This window comes from Malaya genurostris, chromosome 1, assembly GCF_030247185.1.
Source record: "Malaya genurostris strain Urasoe2022 chromosome 1, Malgen_1.1, whole genome shotgun sequence".
In the NCBI taxonomy this organism is placed as follows: domain Eukaryota; kingdom Metazoa; phylum Arthropoda; class Insecta; order Diptera; family Culicidae; genus Malaya; species Malaya genurostris.
Genome location: NC_080570.1, coordinates 42,604,605 through 42,631,814, shown reverse-complemented (window position 1 = coordinate 42,631,814; position 27,210 = coordinate 42,604,605). Strand labels below are relative to the sequence as shown.

General features: G+C 35.9%; 1 protein-coding gene across 1 annotated transcript; it reads left to right on the top strand.

Annotated features, from left to right (window-relative positions):
• The first annotated feature begins 588 nt into the window (after nucleotides 1–588).
• Nucleotides 589–21,010, top strand: LOC131435459 (uncharacterized). The gene is made up of 3 exons (XM_058603403.1): nucleotides 589–936; nucleotides 20,379–20,528; nucleotides 20,613–21,010. Exons 1-3 carry the CDS (start codon nucleotides 642–644, stop codon nucleotides 20,789–20,791), a joined length of 624 nt encoding a protein of 207 aa, XP_058459386.1. The 5' UTR covers nucleotides 589–641; the 3' UTR covers nucleotides 20,792–21,010.
• Nucleotides 21,011–27,210: the final 6,200 nt, after the last annotated feature.

Sequence of the window (27,210 nt, the reverse complement as noted above, 5' to 3'; positions counted from 1 at the left end):
AAAGTTAAATCTGAAAACGCAGCGTCACACTAATTAGCATGAAAGATAGCAGCATGTCCGATTATGTACCGAATATTCACAAATTTCTTTCGACTGTCGACTACCATCTGGCACCGGAAACCAAGACAAATTGACTGTCATACACAAGTGCACCATTTCTTTCCCATAACCGAATGCAAACGAAATCGAAATCATCGGCACATTGCTCAAAAACAACATTAAATTCCTATGAAAACCACATGCCGTCTGTCATGCCGGTCACGTTCTGGCACAAATATTTTGCCCAACTACCGAAAGCCGATGCAGACTGTTCCTACCAGTATGGAACGCACTATCGACGAATCTAAGGAACATGAACTGCATACTAAGCACTACTCTGCCGATGGTCCACCCACGAACGCAGCTCGCTCGAAGTGACAACTTTTGGACACAGTTCGCCAGCCTTCCCCTCTATACGACGGAGGGCACCCAAAACATGGTCTCCTGCGGCCGTAGGTCCGCAAACTCCCGGTAGACCAACTACCATCGGTCGAGTTTCAATAAATAGCATTGTAATATTAAACTGTCCATCAGTTAAGTGTAAGCCAACGAGTGCGTAGTGCAATTAACTAATTAATTTCGCTCCAATCAGCCAAAAGAAAATGTTTCATTTACGAAGCACACTAGTGGTTCTGGCGGTGACGTTGGTCATGGCCTTGGCAGCCAGCAGCACCAAGGAAGAACAGCAGATGATCAATCTGATCGATGAAATCGACGGCGAGTCTAGTTTTCCGCTGTTCGGTGGATTAAGCATCGAACGGGACGAATCGGCCGATGGTCGGTCCTTTGCAGTTACCGGCGAAGATTTGGCCGATCGTGTCGTTCGGTATCTGAATGGACACAGCGTTAAGTTCAACATCCCGGCCGCAGAGGACAACGAGGGTCGGGCAATGGAAGGTGAGAGCTCGTGTTAAGTGAAGAATCTTCGAGTGATCTTTGGTTGTGATCGGTGTAGTGTTTTTTTATCAATTTGTGAATATTGTACAGAGCAAAGTACGATAAACGTTGGACCGTGAAATTCGTAGTGAAGGTTGATTGTGACAATGGAATCAAAAGTTAAATCTAACGGATGAGATGTGAATGTCTCTTAATTTGTGTAAAACATTCAATTCTGTATTGCTTACAGTGGTCTTCGGATAAATTAGTGCATTATCTACCAAGGCTATCGGTTCAGGGTATTTTGTGTGAATCGATTTACCTTTGAAAAACCACGTGTTTAAACGCAGGAATTCAAGTAACAGAACGAAAGAATCACTTGATCCTGGTAGTATAACAAGTTGCAACACAAATTTGTCTGTTCAATTTCGAACATTGAAATTTTGACAAAATTTTGCAATTTGAGTTCTATTCCTGTGCATAATTAGCTGATGGAAAATAGTGCAACATTTCATTGTCCGGATTGATCACTAATGCCATTTCCGGAGGGTTTTGCATGGCTGTCAGCGTCCATAGTATTCCAATTCAAAGTTATAAATTTTAAAATTTTTGTTGATCATTTATGGGTTATCCTATGTTTGTGCTTAGGGCACATCATCGTTTTTACTTTTCTTTACGTTTCGTCTTAGACTCGCAAGTGCAGAGCAGTTCAATTTGAACTGCTTAGTGCAAACCTAAATAGTTTAGCTGGAACCGCTAAGCAGACGAAAAGTTAATACTATTTGCAAACTTTTTGTTTTTGTATAAAATGGGGTATATTTTCAGTTCGATCTTTATTTGTTTCGTTCGGAATATATGTTCGGATATGCTGAATAGCCTTTCAAGCTAGAATTTATAGCAAAGTAAAGCTAAATCATAACGCTCAATTCCGTCGTTTAACAACAAATGACTTATGAAACCCGCACCTTATGCTTTAAATTATTCGCGCAAGCCTTACTAGAACCAACCAACCTTAAAAAGCCGTTTAGAACATTTAAGTGAAAATTCATTACACAGTACCGTTGCGCACATATTCCCCCATACGGGTTATGAATAACGCTCGTATATATATTTTTAAGAGATACAGTAAATTTTTCGCATGATTTAAGATAATACAGTACATTGACTCTGAAAAAACAGTACATTTTGCAGTACTCATTATATGGAACAACTGTGAAAAAAACGTGATTAATCCACCTAGCAGTGAGATGATACATTTTTTTATCAATACGCATGTGGTTTTGCATGGATATTCTTAGGTGTTTTAGTTCTCATGACATTATTTTAATTATCGTCGTTTTAAACGGCAAATTGAGATTTCAATCACTCATTACCCTGTAATGCCGAAACTGCAAAACATATCGAATTTCAATCTTAGCGTGTGACAATCGATTGAACATTCCATGAGATGTCGAAGTAAGTTCCAATTTAGAGTTTTTCGTCATTATTTATGGTACTTCCAGAGCCGGTATTCAGGAATTAGCATAGCCCAAAATGATTCGAATGACCATAAATTATTACGCCAAACAATTTACATTAAATTTATAAACTCATCATCTGTAATTCCAGAATCGGATAAAATTCACCAATTTTGTATGGGACCTTAAGTCCTGTAATATTTGTTTTTGAAGTTCGATTTGGTCTTTTTTGAGAAAATGATTGAGCTTTGAGAATCGATTCGATACTGGAACCGGAATTCTAAAATCGGTGTAGCCGAAATCAGTTAAATTCACCTGAGCAGTGTGTAGACATCTTTGAGAAATTGTAGTGCGAATTAAAATTTGGGGGTACATTCCGAATCCAAAAACGAATACCGCTCAAACTGAAATAATTTTATTTGGTAATCGAGTATCCAAATCTGCAAACCCGATAAACCTGATTAATTTATGTGAAATGGACATTTTTATACTAATCACCCTGCATTTTCTAAACCAGAAGTCGGATCTGACTAAAAAGTAAGAGGTTTTATAGGATTTGAAGACCTCTCATTTGAATCATAGATGATTCTTAGATTTCATTTGAATCTTAGATCGGTTCAGCCATCTACGAAAAAAATTAATTGCATTATTTTAATTTCGTTTCACATATCATCCTGTGGTTCCGTAATCAGAAGTCGGATCCAAACGTAATTCAGGAACCTTGTTTGGGAGTATACGCCTTTTCATATGAATCTGAGTTTGTAGAAAACGGTTTAACCATCTCCGAGAAAATTGAGTGAAATTATTTGTCACACACGCATTTGCTGATCTCGACGAACTGAGTCGTATGGTATATGGAAGTCATGTTCTTCCAGCATTTACTGCTGTAAATAGTTTAAATCAATATAATTATGGAATTCCTTCCAACTCGATAATGCTGGTATCATCTGGTTTACATATGCCATATTCGGAAGATTATGTTGCCAAAAATGAACCGTGCTAAAATTGGTCCGAGGCAAATTGTCATAAAAAAGGATGCTGTACACAGTCTTTTTGATACTTAGAAACAATTATATGTAACAGTATAAAAAATCGTGTTTCATGTTGCTCCCAAGCATTGCTCTTTCATACAGCGCTCAAAATTCCTTCTACTGGAATAAGGCTTACACAAAAATATCGATATCTCCGTTAAAAATGGACGGATTTCTACAATCTATGGCTTGTTGGATAGATATTACCGAGCGAAATCTAAGTCTGGAAACATATTCTGTTTTCAAGGTCAAATGTGGCAGATACTGTCAAAAAACTGAAAATTTTGACATAAAACTTCGTATAACTCAGAAAGTAAAAATCCGATTTCAAAACCATTCAATAGCGTTCTGGGTGACGGGGAGACCTTTCATTTGCAACTAGTTTGATCAAAATCGGCTCAGCCATCTCTGAGATCTCGACCTTTGAGTTGACAACACACATACAGACACACACACACATACACACACACAGACATTTGCTCAGTTCGTCGAGCTGAATCGATTGGTATATGACATTCAGCCCTCCGGGCCTCGGAAAATTTTTCGAAAGTTTGAGCGAATTCTATACCTATTTTTCATATATATAAAAACGTGTTTGATCCACCTAGCAGTGAGATGATACCTATTTTTATCAATCCGCATGTGTTTTTTGCATGAATATTCTTCGGTGTTTAAGTTTTCATGACATTATTTTAATGACCGTCGTTTTAAGCGACAATTTGAGATTTTAATCACTCATTACTCTGTAATGTCGAAACTGCAAATCGGATCGAATTTGAATCTAGAAGTGTGATAATCGATTAAACATGCCATGATATGTAAGTTCCACTCTAGAGTTTACGGTAATTTGAGGTACTTCCAGAGCCGGTATTCAGGAACCAGCATAACCCAAACCGATTCGTATGGCCATATGACGAATAAATATACAACAGTTTTGAGTCCAACTTTGAAGCTTTTCGGGATTTTCATCTTCTATATCGGTTTGAATTTTAAAAATTCATCATCATGTAATTCGAGAATCGGAAGTCATAATTGGATAAAATTAATTAATTTTTGTATATAAGTTTGTTTTAATTTGAATTTTTGTTTCTGAAATTTGATTAGGCTTTTTTTTTGAGAAAACGTTTGAGCTTTGAGAAACGATTTTATACTGGAACCGGAATTCTAAAAGCGGTATGGCCGAAGTCAGATAAATTCACCTGAGTAGCTGTACAGTTGACATTTGTTTCAAAATATTTGAAAATCAGTTAAGACATCTTTGAGAGATCATAGCACGAATTAAATTTTTAGGTGCCTTCTGATCGACAACTGAATACCACTAACCCGATAATCCTGATTAATTGATGTGGAATAGACATTTTTATACTATCCCCGAAACCGGAAGTTGGATTTGACTGAAAAGCAAGATGTTTTATAGAATCTTGGAACTTTTCATTTGAATCTTAGATGATTCTTAGATTTCATTTGAATCTTAGATCGGTTCAGCCATCTACGAGAAAAATGAGTTACACAATTTTGATTTCGTTTCACATATCATCCTGTAGTTTCAGAACCAGAGGTCGGAACCAAACATAATGCAGGAACTTTGTGTGGGAGCATACGACTTTTCGTATGAATCTGAATTTGTAGAAAAGAAATTTTCCGACAAAATTAAGTGAAATTATTTGTCACACACGCATTTGCTGATCTCGACGAACTGATTCGAATGGTATATGGATGTTATGTTGTTCCAGTATTTATTGCTGTAAGTAGTTTAAAACAAAATAATTAAAAAAAAAATCTGCCATCATCTGTTTTATATATGTCATATTCGAACGATTATGTTGCCAAAAACGAGCCGTGCTAAAATCGGTCCGAGGCTAAATGTCATGAAAAAGGATGCTGTACACAATCCTTTTGGTACTTAGAAACAATTGTATGTAACAGTATAAAAAATCGTGTTTTCCGTTGCCCCCAAGCATTTCTTTGTCATACAGCGCTCAAAACTTCTACTGCTGGAATAAGGGGAAAAGTCGCTTACAGAAAAATTTCGATATCTCCGTTAAAAATGGACGGATTTTAACAATCTATAGCTTGTTGGATAGGTATTACCGTGCGGAATCTAAGTCTGAAAACATAATTTGTTTTCAAGGTCAATTGTGACAGATATTGTCAAAAAACTGAAAATTTTGACATAAAACTTTGTATAACTCAAAAAGTAAACATCCGATCTCAAAACCATTCAATAGCGTTTTGGGTGACGGGGAGACCTTTCATTTGCGACTAGTTTGATGAAAATCGGTCCAGCCATCTCTGAGATCTCGACCTCTTAGTTGACAACACACATACGGACACACACACATACACACACACACACACACACACACAGACATTTGCTCAGTTCGTCGAGCTGAATCGATTGGTATATGTCATTCGACCCTCCGGGCCTCGGAAAAATTTTCTAAAGTTTGAGCGAATTCTATACCTATTTTTTATATATATATATATATATATATATATATATATATATATATATATATATATATATATATATATATATATATATATATATATATATATATAAATAGGTAAAAAAGGTAAAAACAAAATAAAATAATTATCAGATGATTTATTTTCATAATCTCAATAGTTCTTTTTGTTGTCTTTTATTAAGGCATTTTTAGTACAATAAAAACAAGAACTAATCCAAGGTAACCAATAAGCACATATTATGCCGTATAATGACAGTAAATAATCGCTATTGGCATTTCAATCGCTCTTGAGACTGAATTAGGGCCGATTTTGGCTGATGTGCATTCTGAAAGCTAAATTCTGATTGATTTTTTACATATTAGTTTTCAGATTGCAGATATAGAGCTATAAGAATTGTTGGTACCCGTAGAAGGTTATTTTGCTGCCATTATTAGTGCTTACTGGGGACCAGGGATGCATAAATTAATCATTAATTTTTGATGATGATTTTGATTTAGTGTACACCGAAACCTCCATTTACAAACTAAACGGGGGTTCGTAAAAAGAGATAGTTCGAAAAAAAATTTACGTTATTTGGGATTTGATTCGTAAAAAAAGTTTACATTATTTGTAATTTACTTCGTAAAAAAAGTTTTGTGTAATGAATGTGGAAAATGCCCATCATATGACTATTTTCGAAACGGATGTGAAGAGTAAGTGCAAGGGTTTTCAAGGAATATCAAGAATCCGAAAGTAGCTATCTTGGATGTCAGAACCATCTCAAAGATCGTTTTCGGACATCTACTCATCAATCCCGTTCCGAAAATACCCACACTGTAAGGGTTTCTAAAAAAATATCAAGAAACCGAAAGTCGCATCTTGAATTGCAAAACTACCTCAAACATCGTTTTCCGACACCTACTCGTCAATCCCGTTCTGAAAATACTCACATTGTAAGGGTTTTCAAGGAATATCAAGAAATTGGAAGTCGTTATCTTGAATTTCAGAACCACCTTAAACATCATTTTCCAGAATCTACTCTTTAAGCCCGTTCCAACAATACCCATATTGTAGTAGTTTCCGAGAATTATAAATGAGCCGGAAATCGCTTTCGATGTATGCCAAAACCTCTTTTTACGAAGTAGGTTCGTAAAAAAGTTTACGTTATATGGGATTTGGTTCGTAAAAGGAGTTACGTAAAAAGAGGTAACGTATAAAAAGTGTTCGTAAACGGAGGTTTGGGTGTATTCTTGGTTTTGGTGAAGATATTTTCTTTTATTTTTAATCAAAAATATTTAGCCAAATGGATGAATGAATTTAGTAAACTAGAAAAAAAACATTAAGAAAAGGAAAGTAAGAGATCAACCTATTTATTGTTTGCCGGTACAGGGTGTCCCACGAAAAATTTCGAATATAAAAATGCAATAACAAAAAATTCGGTTTGATAGATTTCAATGATTATACTTTTATTTTAGGTTAATTTATGAAATTAATTATGAAAAATAATTTTGTTCAAATTATTTTTGAGTACGTTTCGATTGTTTCTGGCCTTATTTCAGCTTAAATTTCGTGGTTGAGATCTTCATTTCAATGGGAGAATACAGTACAAATTGAAATACACAAAATTTGAGGGTAAAAAACGTAAGCAATTGACAGGCAAATTTTAAAGAATTTTCTTGAAAGAAACAAGTTTCGTAACTTGTTTTTGGAACTTGGTGATGTTGCGAATTATTGAATGTGGAAAATTACATAAATGGTTACCAAAACTCACCGTTTATCGATCGAGAGTCCTTCTTAAGATGGAAATGTAGTACTGACATAAACGAAGTTAGTTTGATCTACAAATTTCTAAAACTTCAAGACAAGTTCTGCAGATTTCGTACCATCTTTCGTATTGTTGTTATAATGGAATGATTTATTTTGAATTCAAAGTATTCATAAATTGTTTTTTTATTCAAAGTGTTACTTAAAGAAAATAATCCGTCCGATGTTGAAGCAATGCTGTGTGTTGTTCGACCCATCCCTCGTTGAATATTGATTGATCAGTAATCTCGCAATCTCATGGACCAGGGACGATGCCGCTTTTGATGTTTTGAAGGTGTTTGTTTAAATCGTAAATGGATAGATCACGTAGTTTTATCTTCACTGATGACCACTCAAACTATTTCCAGTAAAATACAGTAGAAAGTCACATCGAAATTTGTCGAGTTGAACATGTTAAATCATTTCTAAACTAATCATTATTAGTATCATGCAGCCTTATGTGCCAAAAATCAGATCAAATTTAGAAGAAAATATTTTTTCAATTCTTTCGGCAACCAATCAATTAGTTGAATTAATCGATTAATTGCCCAGGTTATATGTTATTAATCAATCTTCCGAACAACTAACTATTTTCAAGATAATCGAGTGCTTCAAAAAATTAAAAAAAAATGTCGGGTTTCAATGACAATACTTTTAGGTAAATAAGACTTTAATTAGTTTGCATACGGCACTTGCAACAATATACTGAAAGATAAGTTATATCTACTCAATAGTAAGTTCTCTTTACTCGACTGTTGAGTTGCATTAACTCAATTTCAGATTGAAGGTGGTTCACTTAATTATAGCTTTCTGAACGAAATTCTCGCTGTTGGGTATTTTAAGAATAGGAAAAGCAAATGAACGAAAAGATTGAAAACTATTAAAAATTAAGTAAAAAGTAGTCAAAAAATAAGTATTTTTTGTATAGCTAGATATTACCTACTCTAAATTCAACACGAAACGTTTCCGTATAATTTTTTAACGAACATCAATATCGTGCACCGAGTGATTTTTGTTGCTCGCTCAAATTTGTGTCAAAACTTTGCTGGTATATTTCTATGTGAGTCTACTATACTTTTAGGCGCATAATCATGTCATTATCGTCACTCAGCTAGTAACTGCTTGCTTGTGTGGTGCGGCTTGTGTTTTCAAGCCATACCAGATTAGTGTTTGTTGTACCTGAAATATTTTGCATACTTGTCGGCAAGTTTTAATGTTTTGAATAAACGCTGCAGACATTGTGATTATGAAATGTTTAACTTTGTAATGAAATAGTTTCGGGGAAGCGGACGAGCCGGAAAAAGAGCTTTTCGTGAGTAATGATTTGGTTATGTTTGTGGGAAACGAAATGCATCCAACGGCACAGCACTGGACACGAGAAGCATCCTAATATTCATGCAAGCATAGACTATGAGAAGCTCGAAAGATTTTCCTCACCAGCTCCAACATAGCTCGTAAGTGCTATGTGAAATGTGGCATCAAATGCGCGAAAGTGAAATTGCACTGCAAAAAGCATAGAATTTTAAGTGTTGAAATGTGACAGCCTATAAATGAACTGTCATCAAAGTCCAATCGTTCGTCTGCAACAACTAGACATGGAAAAACGAACTACACTGTGTATCAGAATTATATGTCATGAGTCATTCCGGCAATTGCTTTGGTATTTGATTTTAAAATCGGATTGTTTTATTCGAACAGCACCCTATGAATATACTACCGAACACATTGTATCGTCATCCTGAAAAAGAAAGAACACATTACTTGGAGCAGTGAACTTACCCAGTATGGCGGGAACTAGGCAGCATTGATGGATCAGAATCTGCCGAATCATCGGCAGTGTCGGCCCCACCGTGGCCACCATTGCACGAGCAATGAGCAATTCGACCGCACTGACGTGGTGTTTTATATTTGAACAAAACTTTCACTAATCTCCCGCGTGCTCCCGCAGCAGCATGGCACACGGAAAAACACGAACCATTCAACCGCATTTAGCTGCTAAGTCGGTGACGCTGCGGGCCAAACCAAAACCCCGGACGCCGGACCATCGCCGGTTTGAGGTTCCGCATCGTTGCTGCCCTTGCTTGCTTCTTTCTTCTCGGTCTGGCAGAGGCGTGAACAAGACAAAAGGGTTTTCCTTTTCTCATTTTCTGATGTTGCGCTCTTTAAACGGCCGTAATTAGAGTGAAGAAGACTGCTGTACCCGCAAACGGCAGGTTCAAGGTGAAGAAACTGACTGGTTCCAGGGTTAGGTGAATAGAATTAACTTTCACTTTTTTCCGGGCGGGATCCAGACGATGTAGGCAGTAGAAGAAACTGAAATTATGTTTAGAATGGAAGATACTCAGACGGGAAAAAGTCAATGACATTTCAAGTTTCATGATTCTCCAGCCTCCACTGGTTCCGCTGGTGCTGAAAGTCAAACGGGCATCCTCAGTTAAAACAGGTTTCAGAATAAAAGAGAAAGTTATTGCGCGGAAAGATAGAACCTTTGTTGGCCTTGGCACTTTGAATAAATTACTGCAGGTTGAAGGGGGCAACGATCTTAAGTCTGATGAGTTCTTTAGAGGAATTCTGGCGGAGAAAACAACGATGATGTTTTCATGTTTTAGTTAACGGACTTCACTGAGGAATGGTAGAAGACATAATTTCGTTCAATTGGTTTAATCGAAATATGAAGTAAGCCAACCGACTGGAATTCATCTCCATAGTCAATATACATATAATTTTTGTCCCTGAATTTTGTGATTTTTAACTTGGAGCAATTTTCTTGAAACTTCAATAAATTCCTCTAACCTGCAGGTCTTATTGGTCTATTACCAAACAAACTTACTTTGGTTAAACCGATCGAGCTTCGATTCAAATAAATACCTTACTACCCTATTCAAAGCATTGGTTCAATATTGGTTGAACTCGACTTCCAGTTCTAAAAGTACCGAGCGATGAGAGTTATAAATATCTACCCGTCATGTAATAGACAACACAAATAAGTACGACATTACATAATATAAGCAGGTTTACAATTTTCCCTACACAAAAATCACAGAATTGCGCAAGCAAATCATGTCCTTATGGTAATAACAAAATCATGTATATGATAGGGCTGACAAGTTAATTTAAATATTAAAAATTTAATTTTAACTCATATTACAATAAATAATACATAGAAAAAAAGAATAATGTGTTTTTTTCGATTTTCTTTGAAAAAGACGTTTTTGATAAATTTATAACTTTTGAACCGACTCCACTAATTTGTAGATATTTTGTCAAGAAATGTCTGCAGTTTTTGGGAAAAATATGTGATTATGACAAAGTTAGAGTTAAGACGGCTCCTTTTTAGCCAAAAAAATCTAGAGCCGTGTCACATAACATGACAGGCAATTCCATGACAAACTGATATACGATCTCTCTTAATCATGTTTACATATTTTTCCCAAAAACTGCAGACATTTCTTGACAAAATATTCACAAATTAGCGAAATCGGTCGAGTGGTTCAAAAGATTTAATTTTTTTTAAATAGTCTTGTGTACGAAAATCGAAAAAAAACACACGAAAACTACGAACATTTGAGATTTAAAAAAAATTATAATTCAAAAACAAAAAAAAACTTGCTTCGCCAATTTTTGGATATGTTTCAGAAAAACATATAAAATAACATAGTGCCCATTGGCCGAAAACCATGAAAGACGTTAAAAAATATACAATTGACTTTTTCAAACACAAAACATCAACTTTACAATACTATATATTTTTTTTTAAATCTATTAGCGGAATCGGTCGAGAGGTTCAAAATATGGGGTTTTCAAAAAAAAAGCCTGTTAGAGTGTATCAAAAAATCGAAATATTCGATTTTTTGATCCACTCTAACATGGAATTGGTCACCCTAATGACAAAATAAAAAAAAATACGGGTCTCATATTCTCCGACGGAGAACGATTCTTCCAAATATTTCGAAAATTTTAGAGATCATATGTCATATGTCATGTCGAAAAACTGTTTTCTCTGATTATGCAAATCACCAAACGAGTCATTCGGTTGATATGTATGAATGGGACCAGGGTCATTTTATCGAAAGCCATTTCGCCGAACGCCGTTTCGCTGAATGCCATTGCGTCGAAAGGGTCATTTCACCGAATGCCATTTCGCCAACATTTTCACGCATATATTAACAGTTAATTTTTCTTAACTTTCATGCATTTTTATACTTTTTTTAAATTCGGAGACAAACAATTTTAAGTGATTGTGAATATGTTACCCTAGATTTAGAAAATTAGAATTGCGATGTATGGATATGTGAAAATTCCTATTTTTTGCTGTGTTCGTTGAGTGAAATTTGACAGTGACAATGAATCTTTTCTTATGTACACACCAAAAAAAAAATTGATTTTTACAGGTCACAATATTATATGTTCTCCCACGTAAATTTGAGTGAGCTGCGACGCTCCATTTTTGTGTATCTAATAAGATGTAAAATCACAGGGTTTTTTCCGAAGTGTGCAGAAAAAGTTCATGAATCGAAATAATGATATTAATTCAGGAAAATGTTGATCTCTTCAAAGATACTAAAACGATTAGTTTGATTTTCGTTAATGTAATATAAACAGCAGATGACAGTCGGCAATCGCCTAAAGAGAATCTTGGGAATATATCTCAACTCCAAAGTTCAATTTATACTACCATCGTAGATAATTCTTTACACAATAAGTCGTTGGACTGACACACGGGAGGCGCCATCTTTGTGATCGTCATGACGTTTAGAAGTTTCATATTTATTCAAAAGACAATGTTAGAAATTTCTTGACATTTGGATTAGTTAGCAAAATGAGACAAAAATTTTTAATGAAGCTACTTACTGAAATTATTTGAATGAAGCCACTTTTCCCATTTTCGAAACAATGAATTCAAAACAATTCCGTGTGTAAATTTATTATTGCTTGATGGGAAAAGGCGGGCAAATAATTTCAGGGTGTGTGAATTTTGCAACTTCAACTGCTTCGCTTCTGGAATTGTAACGGTGCATATGTACTAAGGTATGACTGAAATGAAGTTAAAGAGCTGAATTTGACTTGCAACGGAATTTGGAGCTAGTTCCAGGTTCCCACCTGGAACTAGCTGAAAATTTCGTTGCAAGTCAAATTCAGAATCCAAATCAAGAATTCAGTTCATGAATATAGATTTAGAATTCTCTAGAACTGAACACATATTCAGAATCTCTGAATCTGGCATTTAATTCTAGAGCTGAATACTGAACTTGAATTCCGAACCTGAATTAAAGCACTGAAATCAGTTCCAAGTATTAGTCCAAACCCCAAGTGCTGAATTAGATACCAGCCTGCTTTATCTGAATTCTGGACATTAACTCATAAATTGAATTTAGAAACTTAATGAAGAAATTAAAGCCAGGTTCAGATGTCAGTGTCAAATTGTGGTTCAGAAGTCAGTGTCAAATTGTGGTGCAGAGTACAAATCTAATGTCCCGGCTAGGCGGTTCAAAGCATAGAACGCTGGTCTTACAAGTCAGTTGTCGTATGTTTGAGCCCCGACCTGGAAGGATTCTTAGTATCAGTAGGATCCATAGTACTAGCCATGCAATGATTCTGTACACTAAGAATCGGTTGCGAAGTCTGTTGAAACAGAAAGGCCAAATTCCACAAAACGAATGTAATGCCAGGACTTTTCTTTTTTAGTACAAATCTAAAATGTTGTTTTAGACCAGAATCGGGAAATTTGTTTTAGAATAATAATTCTGCATACGAATTTCAAACTTTAATTAGAGCACTAAATTCAGTTCCAAAATCAAGTCAAACCTGTTCCAAAATTCTAGTTCCGTAATTTGGAATTAGGAATCAGTTGCAGAGTCTCAGATTTAATTTTTGAGCCTGTATTCTGGAACTAAATTCTAAATCTGAGTTGTGAAACTAAATTCTATACCAGAAATTATGTTCATAATTTAGGTGGAAATTCCACAAAAGGAATGTAATGCCAGGACTTTGCTTCTTTAGTGCAAATCTAAAATTTTGTTTTAGAATCGGGAAATTTGTTAAAGAATAAAAATTCTGTATACGAAATTCAAACTTTAATTAGAGCACTAAATTCAGTTCCAAAATCAAGTCAAATCTGTTCCAAAATTCTAGTTCCATAATTTGGAATTAGGAACCAGTTGCAGAGTCTCAGACTTAATTTTTGAGCCAGTATTCTGGAACTAAATTCTAAATCTGAGTTGTGAAACTAAATTCTATACCAGAAATTATGAAATAATTTAGGTGGACCAATTTCCAGGTTATGAATTCAGTACCCTGTCCATACGAAGCTTTACAAGCGAAAGAGAGCGCAACCTAAGCGTTTGAGGCTTAATACCGCGCAGGAGGTCTGTTTTTGCTGCTGCTGGTTGAAGTTGATTGCACGCTTTACCTGGCAAGCTAGTGTTAATTATTGTTTCCAAAAGTTTAAGAGAACTAAGTTTTTGAGTTATTCCGAACTGTTGAAAATGTAATCATAAATTGTTGATCATATTTATTGTGACATGAAGTAAAAATTATATTGTTGCGTTTAGTACAAATCAAGCTATTCACGACTAAGTTCTATCCAATCTTTCACAGGGTAAATTTTGAAAAAACGCCTCATAGTAATGTGAGACGCATTCACGTCAAAATGCTGAACGTTCTGGTCGTCCAATTCAGGTGGTTACTCCAGAAAACATAACAAAGTCTACAAATTGGTTATATCCAACCGTAAATTGAAATTCCATGAGATAGCAGAAGCCGTAATGCTATCAGATGGCAGCGCTATAACAATTATGCATGCATATTTGCCCTTTAGGAAGCTCTATTCGTTTACTCACAGTCGATCAAAAACAACAACGTGTTGATAGTTCAGAGCCATATTTGCAGGTAATAAATCAGGTTTTGTGCGTTGATATGTGACAATGGATGACACATGGATCCATCACTTCACTCCGGAATCGAAACGAACAAGTTTTATGCCTGCTGGGGAAGGAGAACAAAAATCTCAGCTCCAGCGGGCTTTTCCCTTGCTCCTAAAAAATAAATAAATAAAAAAAACATCATCTAAGGGGATACTACTTAGCGTTGTTTAAAAAAAAAGGGAATATTACTTAGCGTTGTTTGATGGTTTGAATTCAAAAATTAAGGAAAACGACTTTAATTTTGCATTTGGTGATGAAAAAAACACTATTTCACAAAATCAATGAACGTATTCACAAGTTCATTGTTAAATTCAACGAATTATACTTCGAATTGCTCCCTCATTCAGCGAATAGTCCAGATCGGGCCTTATGCTACTCATTACGTAATATTAAGCTTGATGAATTCTTCTAAAGTTTATGATTGACCGCCATTTTCCCCATTCTTATTTTTTTTTCCCAGAACAGTAGAATTTGAGGTTCAACAAAATATTCTGGATGGGAGAATGTGCAATGTTCAACGTTTCAAACTAAACAGTGTTACTCAAAATGTCTCCGGAGATGAAAACCGGCATAGAAGATTCGATACTTGCCCGTAGAAACAATTTTACAAAACGAGCTATAAATCCCGTTAACATGAAATCGGCATTCGAAAATGTCCCAAAAGAAGAAAAAAAAACCAAATGTTACCTAACAAAGCTAACCGCCGCAACCATTGTCAGTTGCATAATCAACCCCGCAGACGTGATCCCACCGACAACGCAGTCCCAAAACCCCTTTTTCGTGGGCAGCAAACACGAGTTCGTCCCTTCGCAAGCATCGAACTCTTTTTGCTTGACTTTTGGAAAGCGGATGCGACTTTTATTGAAATTTTGCAATACATACCTACAGCGGCGATGGCCACTAAGTCCAGCAACCGATCGAACCGATTTCAGACGGGTCACTCTCCGACAGACACATACAGACACACGCACACGGGAACGGTTGCGACGGGAAGGAAGACGCACCCCGAAAAAATGAAAGTTGTTTTCGATTTCTCCAAATATCCGGGTCGGGTTGGTCCACCACCTCCCGGCCCGTCGAGGCCATTTTCGAGCTCTTAATACCAAAATCAATACGCCAACGACGGGTTTCAATACTTATCATCTCTCTACTTGCTTCCACCCCACCCCGGGGGTCATAAGCATCTTTCTCTTATTGCGCATTTGCCAACGAGAGGAGACTTTTAATTAGCAGTTTCGGAACACCGTTCGTGTCGTGTCTGGTCCGCACGGTTGACGAACAAAAGGTTGATTGTTTTTTTTTTTTTGGTTTTGTTTTTTTTATTATTATTTCTCTCTGGTATCCCTCGTCGCCTGCGATATATTATGAGAAATTACTGTCCACGTTGGCATCAGCAAGTGGACGAAAATATAAACATTAATATTTATTGGCCTGCGCGTCGAGTGTGCGCGGGACTCTTGTGGATAATGAAAAAGGAAAGTTTTTTTCTGAGGACTCGATGAACCCTGGTCCGGTGTCGTCGGTTTAATGATTGGCAGTTCAGATATTCCAAAATTTAACATGTTCAGAAATTTGATAGAATCAGTTTCACATCGAATCCGTACTAGAATTATGATTTTTAAAAGTTGTGCTCACACATAATCAATATCAGAAACATATTAATTTCTCACATAGAAAAGTTATGCAATCACTTCAAAAATCGTTAGTTAAAATTCTCCCGGAGGGCCAAGTGTCATATACCATTCGACTCAGTTCATCGAGCTGAGCAATGTCTCTGCATGTGTATGCATGTGTGTGTAAGTGTCAAATAATCTCACTAGGTTTTCTCAGAGATGGCTGAACCGATTTACATAAACATAGATTCAAGTGAAAGGTCTCGTGGTCCCATACGGAATTGTTGAATTTAATCCGGATCTGACTTCCGGTTATAGGGTGAAGTGTGTTATAGGGTAAAGTGTGTTCAATATTGTACACCGTCACTTAAACCGGCGAAACAAAAACCGTAAAAAAATCTAAACTGGACTCAAAACTCAAAAATAGCTATTATCAGTAGGCAGTTAAACAAACCGATTCTGGCTATCCTGGTTCCCGGTATTCGACTATTGATGGGAGATGATAGTCATATGCTCAAAAAGGGAGTACCTTTTCTCAGAGATTGTAGAACCGATATTCGCAATCTTAGGGTCAAATGTAAGGTCTTATGGTCCTACCAAAAATTACTGCATATTTTCGGATTCAACAAAAATTTAAACCGTCTTTTAAAGTACGATGGCAAAATCGCATAAAAACCTCAAAATTTGAATAAAAACTAGTAAGATTTGTACGTCATGTTAGTTGGTGGCTGTTTGAGCTGACTTCAATTATAACGATTCTCGGATTCCGGTGCTGGAAGTACATATTATATTGAACCCACTTCGTTTTCTTAAGGATGACCTACGCGAGCAATGCTGTATGCTATACTAGTTGATTAACAGACAATTATTTTGTTTTCTTTCAAAAATCGAATAGAATACCACAGTATTCTTTATATGAGAAAGGCATCATTACACCACTAGGCGGATTAAAACAGGGATTAAAACATGAAGTGGAATCCCAGTGGAAAAATTAAAAAAAGGAAATCTTTTACGGGATCCACAATTTCATTACTACGCTATGTTGGAAGGGAAGAACAAATATTTTGGCAAATAATTTATTAAAATAAAATACTGTCGACGATAAATACATTAAAAAACAAAAAACTACATTAGCTAAATATCTCTTTCAGTCTGTGCTTAAAATAGTCTTAAGGATCGCATGAGTATGTGATTGGTTAAATATTATGGTTACTATCCGAGTATAACAATAAGCTCGGGAACAGTAAGGGTTTATTGAGAATGATTTTAGGCGTCTCTTTGTAGAGTTTATTGTTTTTTTTTTTTTGGTTAAGAATTAGCGACTCGCCCCTACACCGATACCAAGTAGTTGAGCTGCGGATGAATATAGGCGAAATAAAATTGCAACAGAGCACACAGGGTAACAAATGACTTGACCCTCCATAAAACACCGCAGTAGGACGCCACATGTTTTGAAACAAAATTTATGTGATGATTCCATTCCATGAAACGGAAAATCATATACTTAGTCTTTGTGGCATTCAATGACAATAAATTCGCATGCAGTATTGATCGATAATTGCTAAATCACTATCCATTGAATAAATAATAATATTGATGTCACTGTCAGGATAGAACAGAGCAGTGTCGTCGGCGAATAGTCGTGGAGTTCCTTTAAACTGTAAGTTACCTATGTCATTAATATATATAAAAAAAGCAATAGTGGTCCATTATTACTTCCTTGTGGAACACCAATGTTTATTGGAGCAAGGTTGCTGCTGTCATTTTCGATGGAAACATATTGTTTTCTATTAGTCAAGTAACTACGGATAATTGGATTAGCAATGCCCCTGATACCATAGCAATCGAGTTTGTCCAAAAGTAAATTATGATCTAATGTTTCAAAAGCTTTTTTGAGATCTAAAAATAAGGCACCAACTATATTTTTTATATATGTGTGTTAGAACCTTGTATGAAGCCATAATTTATAGAGGATATCATGCTTGCTTAAGAGTTCGATCAATCTAGTGACTAAAAATTTTTCAAATATGTTGTTGAAGACGGACAAAGTAGATATAGGACGGTAATTATTACAATCACAACGGTCACCAGATTGGAATGACTTTAGCAACCTTGAGGCAGACAGCTGAATTATTTTTTAGTTCACTGACAGAAACGTTATCAAGGCCGTTACATGCCTAAATTGAATTTTTGTTCATAAAATTTGTTTTTTTTTCTTCTTTTAGCTGCTCTATTCTCGATACTTCCGGCAACGAATTTCGGAAATCGGTGTAGCCGAAGATAGTTAAATTCGCCTAATGGATTGTAAACCATTTCATTAGATTCGAATTTTTTTAAAATCAGTGTAGACATCTTAGAGAAATCGTAGTGCGTTCCAAAAAATTTTTTTTTGGGTTCCATAGCTCTCAAGGTAACGGGGAGACCTTGCATTTGCGACTAGTTTGATCAGAATCGGTCCAGTCCTCTCTCAGATATCGATTTCTTTGTTGACAACACACACACGGACATTTGATCAGTTTGTCGAGTGAATCGATTGATATATGACGATCGGCCCTCCGGACCTTGGAAATGTTTTTCTAAAGTCTGAGCTAATTCTATACATATTTTGTATATTTATAAGAAAAGATATAAAGGGATGTTCAATAGAGTGTACCCTTTAATGAGATCTGCGATATAAAATGGCTGCTTGAGAAAATGGAACCATTCAAAATACTCTTGATTAAAATTCTAAATTAATCATTTTCACCTTCATACAAAACGGTGGACCCCCGGCCAAGAAAATGTTTCCGTATTCAAAACGAAACAATTAGCTTCAAAAGACTACTCTCACAGTTTCGGTTTGGTCTCCCGTATCTCTTGAGTAAATATCAATGGAAGTAAATCGAACAAAAAAAATCTACACGATCTCATTCTTTCACCTACTGACTACTACCCAAGAAAAAACCCCCCACCACTGCATCGGGCTCAACACTTCGGCATCGGTTACCAACACAACGAACATCGTCTCGGCTGCCGGTGCTGGTCCGTTGTGTTATTTTGAAGTTCGTTGAACCTGACCGACAAGTTGAGGCTCCCCAATGAACTCGCGTTGAAAGCAGAGCGTTGCAATCAGCGGTTCCCCTCTTTTTTTTTAGTTTCGGACTGTTGTTTATGCCACGATCGTCGCCTTGGTCAAAGTGATCGTGGCCTACGAAAGCAACAGCACTAGGTTATTGGTACAGTCTTTCCTGGTTCAGCATTGAGTTGAGGAAGGCTAATGAATTTTGAATGATGGATCACCGGTTCTTTAGTGAGGGCATGTTGCTTCGAGCCGTAGCGTTTGCTTGTCTCTGAGAATGGTTTGCTCTAGATTTGTTACTTTATTTTATAATATTATGAAGCATATTGCGATATACATTATATATTATATTATGAAAAAAATACTGCACAGTTTGAAAAAAATCTTGTAGCTTCACATCTTACTAGTAGCACGTAAAAGGAGCGTTCACGTAAGTTTCCCTTCCCTTGAGTAGCTTAAGGGACTTGAACCGACAATTACAAAGTACGTCTGTTTATCAACCGAGCCTTAACTACACGTTTTTGCTTGACAGATAAATGGTAGGTCAACTCCAAATTCCAGTTGCGATTTACAAAGCTCATACCAAAGCGAAGGAAAATTCCGCCCTATATAACATTTGCTGCATGTTAAAGACATCCTTATAAAATCCAATCATCAGCATGAATTTTTTTGTATGTGAGATAAAATTAACTTAAAATTTCTTTTTTTCTGTGTTTTTAATCCGGTAGACTTGCACACGGTAGTTAACTGACACCCTATTTCTACCAGAATTGGAAATCATCATCGTGCCAAGAAAAAAATTTCGTATACATTTTCTTTTCCGACTTTTGATCAAATTTAATGAACATTGCAAACAATAGAACAAATAAACTTGGAAGCGTGTTCACTAGATCCATATTTGTTGTCAAAGATCAGGAAACTCCATATCTTATTACTACACTGCTATTCGTTAAGCTTTTTGTCGTAACTATTCGATCAAACTCACCATTTCATCGAAGCTTTTAACGAAAGCCTTTCACCGAAAATATCATCGCATAACTACACTTTCACCTGATTGCGCACCACAAAGCCACCACAAATTCACCTTCGTTTGTTTTCTCTTCCATTTCGCTTATGCGAACCGAAAGCTCGCAGCAGTCGCCTGAAGAAAGTGTTCCTTCCGCTGCTGCTCGCACTGAAATTGAAGATGTCGATCGTCTTGCCAATCCTGCTCACCATCATCAAGCTCATCTCGCTGAAGGGACTGGTCGCCGGTTTATTGGCACTGAAATTCTCCAGTAAGTTTCTAATGCCGTGTAGTCTCATGACAACTAAGCCAAAACTTAATACCGTTTTATTTTTACTATTTTCTTCCCCAACAGTCTTCACCTTCCTGAAGGATCTGTTTAACAAGAAGCAGGAACGTGTGACCACTGCCTACATTACCAGTGCGCAGCCGGTGAATGCCGAAATCGTCCACCAGGACTGGCACCGCAACGGTCAGGCTTCACCCCAGGAACTTGCCTACGGTGCCTACAATCCGTACGCTACTCTGCAGTGAAGCAACGAAGAGGTCGACGAAAAGCTACTTCATCCTATCTGAAAACCAAAAATGACCGGCACGCGAATGATTGCATCGATTCAACCGACGAGGGCTTATTTATTTAATTTATTACATGGCATCTTTCATTTCAGTTCTCATTTTGTGGTCATAAAATTCATTCTCCATTTCATTGTTGTTTGTTACGAATCGTTGTTGAATGAGTAAATTTTAAAATATACGAGGAAATAATACAAATTTGTTTTTACATGTTTATTTCAAGTTGATTTCCAACAATGTCTTGTTATCATGGATATTTAACAGCTAATCTTCATTCACAACCCTACTGTTTTATCAGCTCATTAATCTTAATCGAAATTTCGAATCTCCCTGACGCACAGTGGTCCAAAACTGGAAAAAGACGGTCAAAAGTCTGTACTGACTTTCACTGATTTTTGAAAGCTAACGTGTCTTCGAAGAACGTTTCTTTTGAAAGTTAAGACACTTTTAGTTTGGTAAGGGAGAAGTACCAATTTCGAATAAAAATTCTTTTTTTTTCACAGATTTTTTTTTTCTATCTCGTTTTGAAGAAAAAAACATTTGAAGTATTTTTTCTGAAGCTATAAATAATGTAAAAAAAATATTAGTTGAGATATATTCGCTTTATATTACAAACAGTTCTTTTGGATTTATCTACGTAGAATCTATCTCTATTACCTAAGTATCTAAAGGGTGATTTTTTAAGAGCTTGAGAACTTTTTTAAACAATAAAACGCATAAAATTTGCAAAATCTCATCGGTTCTTTATTTTAAACGTTAGATTGGTACATGACATTTACTTTTTGAAGATAATTTCATTTAAATGTTGACCGCGGCTGCGTCTTAGGTGGTCCATTCGGAAAGTCCAATTTTGGGCAACTTTTTCGAGCATTTCGGCCGGAATAGCCCGAATTTCTTCGGAAATGTTGTCTTCCAAAGCTGGAATAGTTACTGGCTTATTTCTGTAGACTTTAGACTTGACGTAGCCCCACAAAAAATAGTCTAAAGGCGTCAAATCGCATGATCTTGGTGGCCAACTTACCGGTCCATTTCTTGAGATGAATTGTTCTCCGAAGTTTTCCCTCAAAATGGCCATAGAATCGCGAGCTGTGTGGCATGTAGTGCCATCTTGTTGAAACCACATGTCAACCAAGTTCAGTTCTTCCATTTTTGGCAACAAAAAGTTTGTTAGCATCGAACGATAGCGATCGCCATTCACTGTAACGTTGCGTCCAACAGCATCTTTGAAAAAATACGGTCCAATGATTCCACCAGCGTACAAACCACACCAAACAGTGCATTTTTCGGGATGCATGGGCAGTTCTTGAACGGCTTCTGGTTGCTCTTCACTCCAAATGCGGCAATTTTGCTTATTTACGTAGCCATTCAACCAGAAATGAGCCTCATCGCTGAACAAAATTTGTCGATAAAAAAGCGGATTTTCCGAATGGACCACCTAAGACGCAGCCGCGGTCAACATTTAAATGAAATTATCTTCAAAAAGTAAATGTCATGTACCAATCTAACGTTTAAAATAAAGAACCGATGAGATTTTGCAAATTTTATGCGTTTTATTGTTTAAAAAAGTTCTCAAGCTCTTAAAAAATCACCCTTTACTACAAAGTGCTGGATAGCATTTAAATGAGTTCCCTTTTCCCAATACTTTTCACAACCTAATCAATCAATTAGGTAATCAATGGTACCTAATAAATCATTACAATATGTCACTTAGTCGCATTGCATTCGATCAATCAGTATCAGTCACGCTATCGTCCGATTTTTTTGTGTCGCTAATTTCTGGCTGTTTTCCTGTTCTGTTGTATATAGATTATTACTATGCACAGTGTTGGTGATTGCCGAAAATTTGACAAAAGCTGCTATCTATATTGTATACATTCTCAATCCGGTAGAAGATGCTACAAGAACTCGAGTCTCTCAACTAGAGATGGGCAATTCGTTCGCGAACGGTTCAAAAGAACTAGTTCTTTTGAAAGAATGAATGATCAATAGTTCTTTTTTTGAGAATGGTAGTTCTTCAGTTCAAAGTCGTGGACCTGGACGTGGACGTGGATCTACGAAACCTCAGTTCTAATTGAGATCTCGGTTAGTCATTCAACAGGGAAATTAACTATGAAAAGAACGAACGAACGGCTCTCGAAAACTAGTTCCTTTAATAGAACTCTGCATCACTGAACGGTTCTTTGAAATGAACTGTTTTGCCCATCTCTACTCTCAATGCATGAACCTTCATACTCTGAGTATTTCACGGCCCTTCAAAAAATTTACAGTATGATAATGATCGTTGCTGTGTGGAATTTCCCACGAGAGAATCGCAAATTGACAATTATCGCAGAAAATCGAATCGATGATTCAATTTGATGATTCTCATACTAGTTTGCAATATTTCAAAATGCTTGTGCGGAGCATTCACAGACATTTTCATAGACACAACTTATACAAAGGTTATATGCACATAGTTAGAATAAACGACAATAGTAAAATGATTCTATCGCAATTATCAACTGCCCGTATAGAATCGGATCGCCAAACGAGAATAAACGACCGTTTGTAGCTTCAGAGAGGATCCCCACAGCAGCGTGCTAACCTTTGATTCTCAGAAATGTCATCGAAAGAAATTCGCTCTCGCACTGGTGTCTATTCTATGTTAAATGAGCCATGCCGGATTTTTGTTGTTGCGATGATATACGTCTATCTTTGATGGCACTGATTCAATCGTGTGAAGAGTTGATGGTAAGCGTTCTTTGATACGATAAGAGCCATCCTTGACTATACATGCTATGCATGTATGCAAATATATGAAAGATATTTTTATCCGATTTCCGGAGAGGAGTGCAACCAGCGGCTACTAGTGTGGACGTGCGTAAACACGCATTAACAAGCTCATGCTTGCACGTGCACCTCAAGCAAATTGTTGTGATTTTTCTTTTGTTTACTTTTTGACAATTATTAATTTAAAAAAAAAATCTAAGTGAAACTCGATGTTAGTTTTAATTATTGAAAATTCGAAAAATTATCAAAAGTTGAACACATTTTTAAAACCTGTTTTAATCCACCTAGTGGTGTAATGATGCCTTTCTCATATCAATCATACTATCATATATAATACTGTGGTATTCCTCAAAACAATTTTCTTCGATTCTCAAAAGAATAACCGAAATCGGTTTCTTTGACCGTTTGATAGTTTTTATCAGTAGGAGATGATTTGAGGTCGATTTAGAAAATTTTTCACGGTTTTTCGCCATTTTCAGTGATGGTATACAATTTTTAACACACTTTACCCTATATTCCCGGATCCGGAAGTCAGATCCGAATGAAATTCAGGAATTACGTATGGGACCAAAGGACCTTTCATTTGAACCTGAGTTTGTGAAAATCGGTCGCGCCATCTATGAGAAAGTTAGAACACATATTTTGATTTTTATGCACATTTTACCCCATAACTCCTGAAGTCGGATCCAAATAATATTCAGGAATTTTGTATGGAACCAAAAGACCTTTCATTTAATTCTAAATTTGTGAAAATCGGTTCAGCCATCTCCGGGAAAAGTTAGTGCACTTATTTTCACAATTTTTTGCATATTTTACCCCATAATTCCGGAACCGGAAGTCGGATCCAAATTATATTCAGGAGTTTTGTATGGAATCACAAGGCCTTTCATTTGAATCTAAGCTTGTGAAAACCGGTTCAGGCATCTCCGAGGATAGTTAGGGCTAAAAAACGTTACATACACACATACGCACATACACAAACACACATACACACATAATAGACGAACTGAGTCGAATGGTATATGACACTAGGCCCTCCGGGTCTCGGTTCAAAAGTCGGTTTGCACAGTGATTGCATAACCTTTCTATATGAGAAAGGCAAAAATTAAAAAAATGTTTTCTAAACAAAATATGATAATGTATTGCAAAAGTACAAACCTTTACGAAGAGATTCCATTTTTAAACGTATAAATAAATTGAGTTATCGCGAAGCAACACGATTTTTAAAACGAGATGTTGATCGTGCGACGCTCCCTGCAAAAGTGAGTTACAGAAATAGCGTGACGCCCTCCGTTTCTTAACCATTCATGGTTTCAGCATGGCCGTAGTGAACATGAGTCACACGAATAGTACTCAAGATATTCTCATTGAAAAAAAAATTGGATTAGGAATATATTTTCCTATAAGTATTGTAAAAGTTTGCAGCATTAAGTTGCATATTTCGCTTCGGCACAAGGTTTCCTAGGAAAAAACGGTAAAATTATGTATAACTTTTCCAGAAAAGAATAAACATATGCATCACCTTCTACAAAATTATGGGATTTTATATGTTCTACAATTATTCCAAAAAAGTATGTATAACAAAAAATAACTTGAAACAAATAAAAATTAAAAACTTGGGGTTGCCATATTTCAATAACTAAAGCTAACTTTGAAAATTCCCAAAAAAAAAGTTCCATCGAGTTCCACTTAGATATTTTTTATAGTACTAGGCATATCTTTTCCTATGAATTTTGTAAAAATCAGCTGCATAAAGTTGCATATTTCGGTATAAGGTTTTATCATAGGTAAAATTTTGTATAACTTTGCCAGGAAAGAACAAACCCATGCACTACCTTCAACATAAATATGGGATTTTTTATTTTGTACAATTATTCCAAACAAAGTATGTATAAAAAATAACTTGAAACAAGTTATGATTAGAAAACAAGTTTGAGGGGGTTGCCATGATAACATATATTCGAAACGGTGCGAACTAGACTTTTGGTATATTTGATAAAGTAAATTATTTTCAATAGTTCTAAAACTTTGCAGAAGAAAAAATTTTTCTATCGCTTCAGAATGAAAAGTTATGGATATATTTTTTTTGTCGAAGTAGGCCATGAACAATTAGGGATAGAATCAAATTACGCGGTATATATTTGTGAATAGTTTCTTAAAAGCAACTATATGCATTAAAAGAACGGTTTGGCAGCTACTGATTTATGTCCACGTTTTTAATGATTCGAACCACTGTGCGACGTCCGTAGTGTTAGTGAACTAAGTGAATTATTTGCCAAACCTGTGGTGAGTTCATCTTCGGCCAGATACCGATCATATGACATATGTAATGAATATGAATAAGATTTGCATTTCAGTAATGATTTTCTAAAATGTGTAACAAAAAAAAATATCTTCAGCTCATTTTACAAGAAAAGAAAGCATCTCCGGTGACAACATATTGTGGGCGGGAAAACAACGTTCTTATAACCGTTGAGGAAGATTTTTTTTTTATTTTTAGCTTTCATTCACAGTAATTCTGTAGTTACCCTCAGCGTCTTAGAGCTAAAGTAGTGTGTCTCATTAAATATATTGCTAAATAAAAAAATCTTTTCTCATATTACTTATTTTTTCAGAAATACCACTAGAAGATTCTGTCAAGAAAAATTGTTTTCAAACTTGAATTAAATTCTTTCTTTGGGTATAAACTAACATAACCGTTTCAATTTGTAAACAGTTATGTCAAGTCAATAAGAATCTTGCAAAGTTGCACTATGACGGCTTAAAATTCTAAGCACACTTCAACTTATAGCTCCGAAACCGGAAGTTGAACCCGGATGAAATTCAACAACAACGTATGAGACTATAGGACTTTTCATTTGAGTTAGTAAAAATCGGTCAAGCTAACTCCGAGAAAAATGAGTGACGTTACTTGACACATACCTACTCACATCCATACATACACACACAGCCATTGTTCAGCTCCATAAACTTTATCGAATGGTATAGGACACTTAGCCCTCCGGGCCAATTTTCACTAGTCAGTTTTTCAAGTATACGAGAAAGGCAATTAATATACTTTTATAGAATAGAATCGTTATCATGATTGTGTGATAATACTAACAAATTAAATAAAAGAGAATATCAAGAATGGTAAAAACTACGAATGATTCCAACTGCTGGGAGTTTTTCTTAAGATTTTCAAAAAAAATGTGGAAGGGTATAATACCAGACTTCAAAAAAATAAATCTTTCGGAAAACCATGCGTCCCCATCAAATTGTCATCATCCGATGGAGACGCATGGTATTTAGTTCTAAAATCATGTATCACATGCCCTTAGAACTAAATACCATGCGTTTCCATCTACAACTTGAGTTCAGGGCTTAAGAAAGAATTTTCATAAGGAAGGACCAGTGAGAGAAACATGAATCAGAATTAATTAATTGACAAATATTTAGGTTTTAATATTCAGTTTAAAGTTTTTATTAATGAGCTGATATGTCATTTTACGTTTATTTTACCGATTTATTAATTTTTAGTTTGACGTAAAGCCAGCGACTGGCACCATTAAAGAAGGGGACAAGCGATTATAAATACACTCTCCTACTCAATGCTTGATCGGAGAAATAGG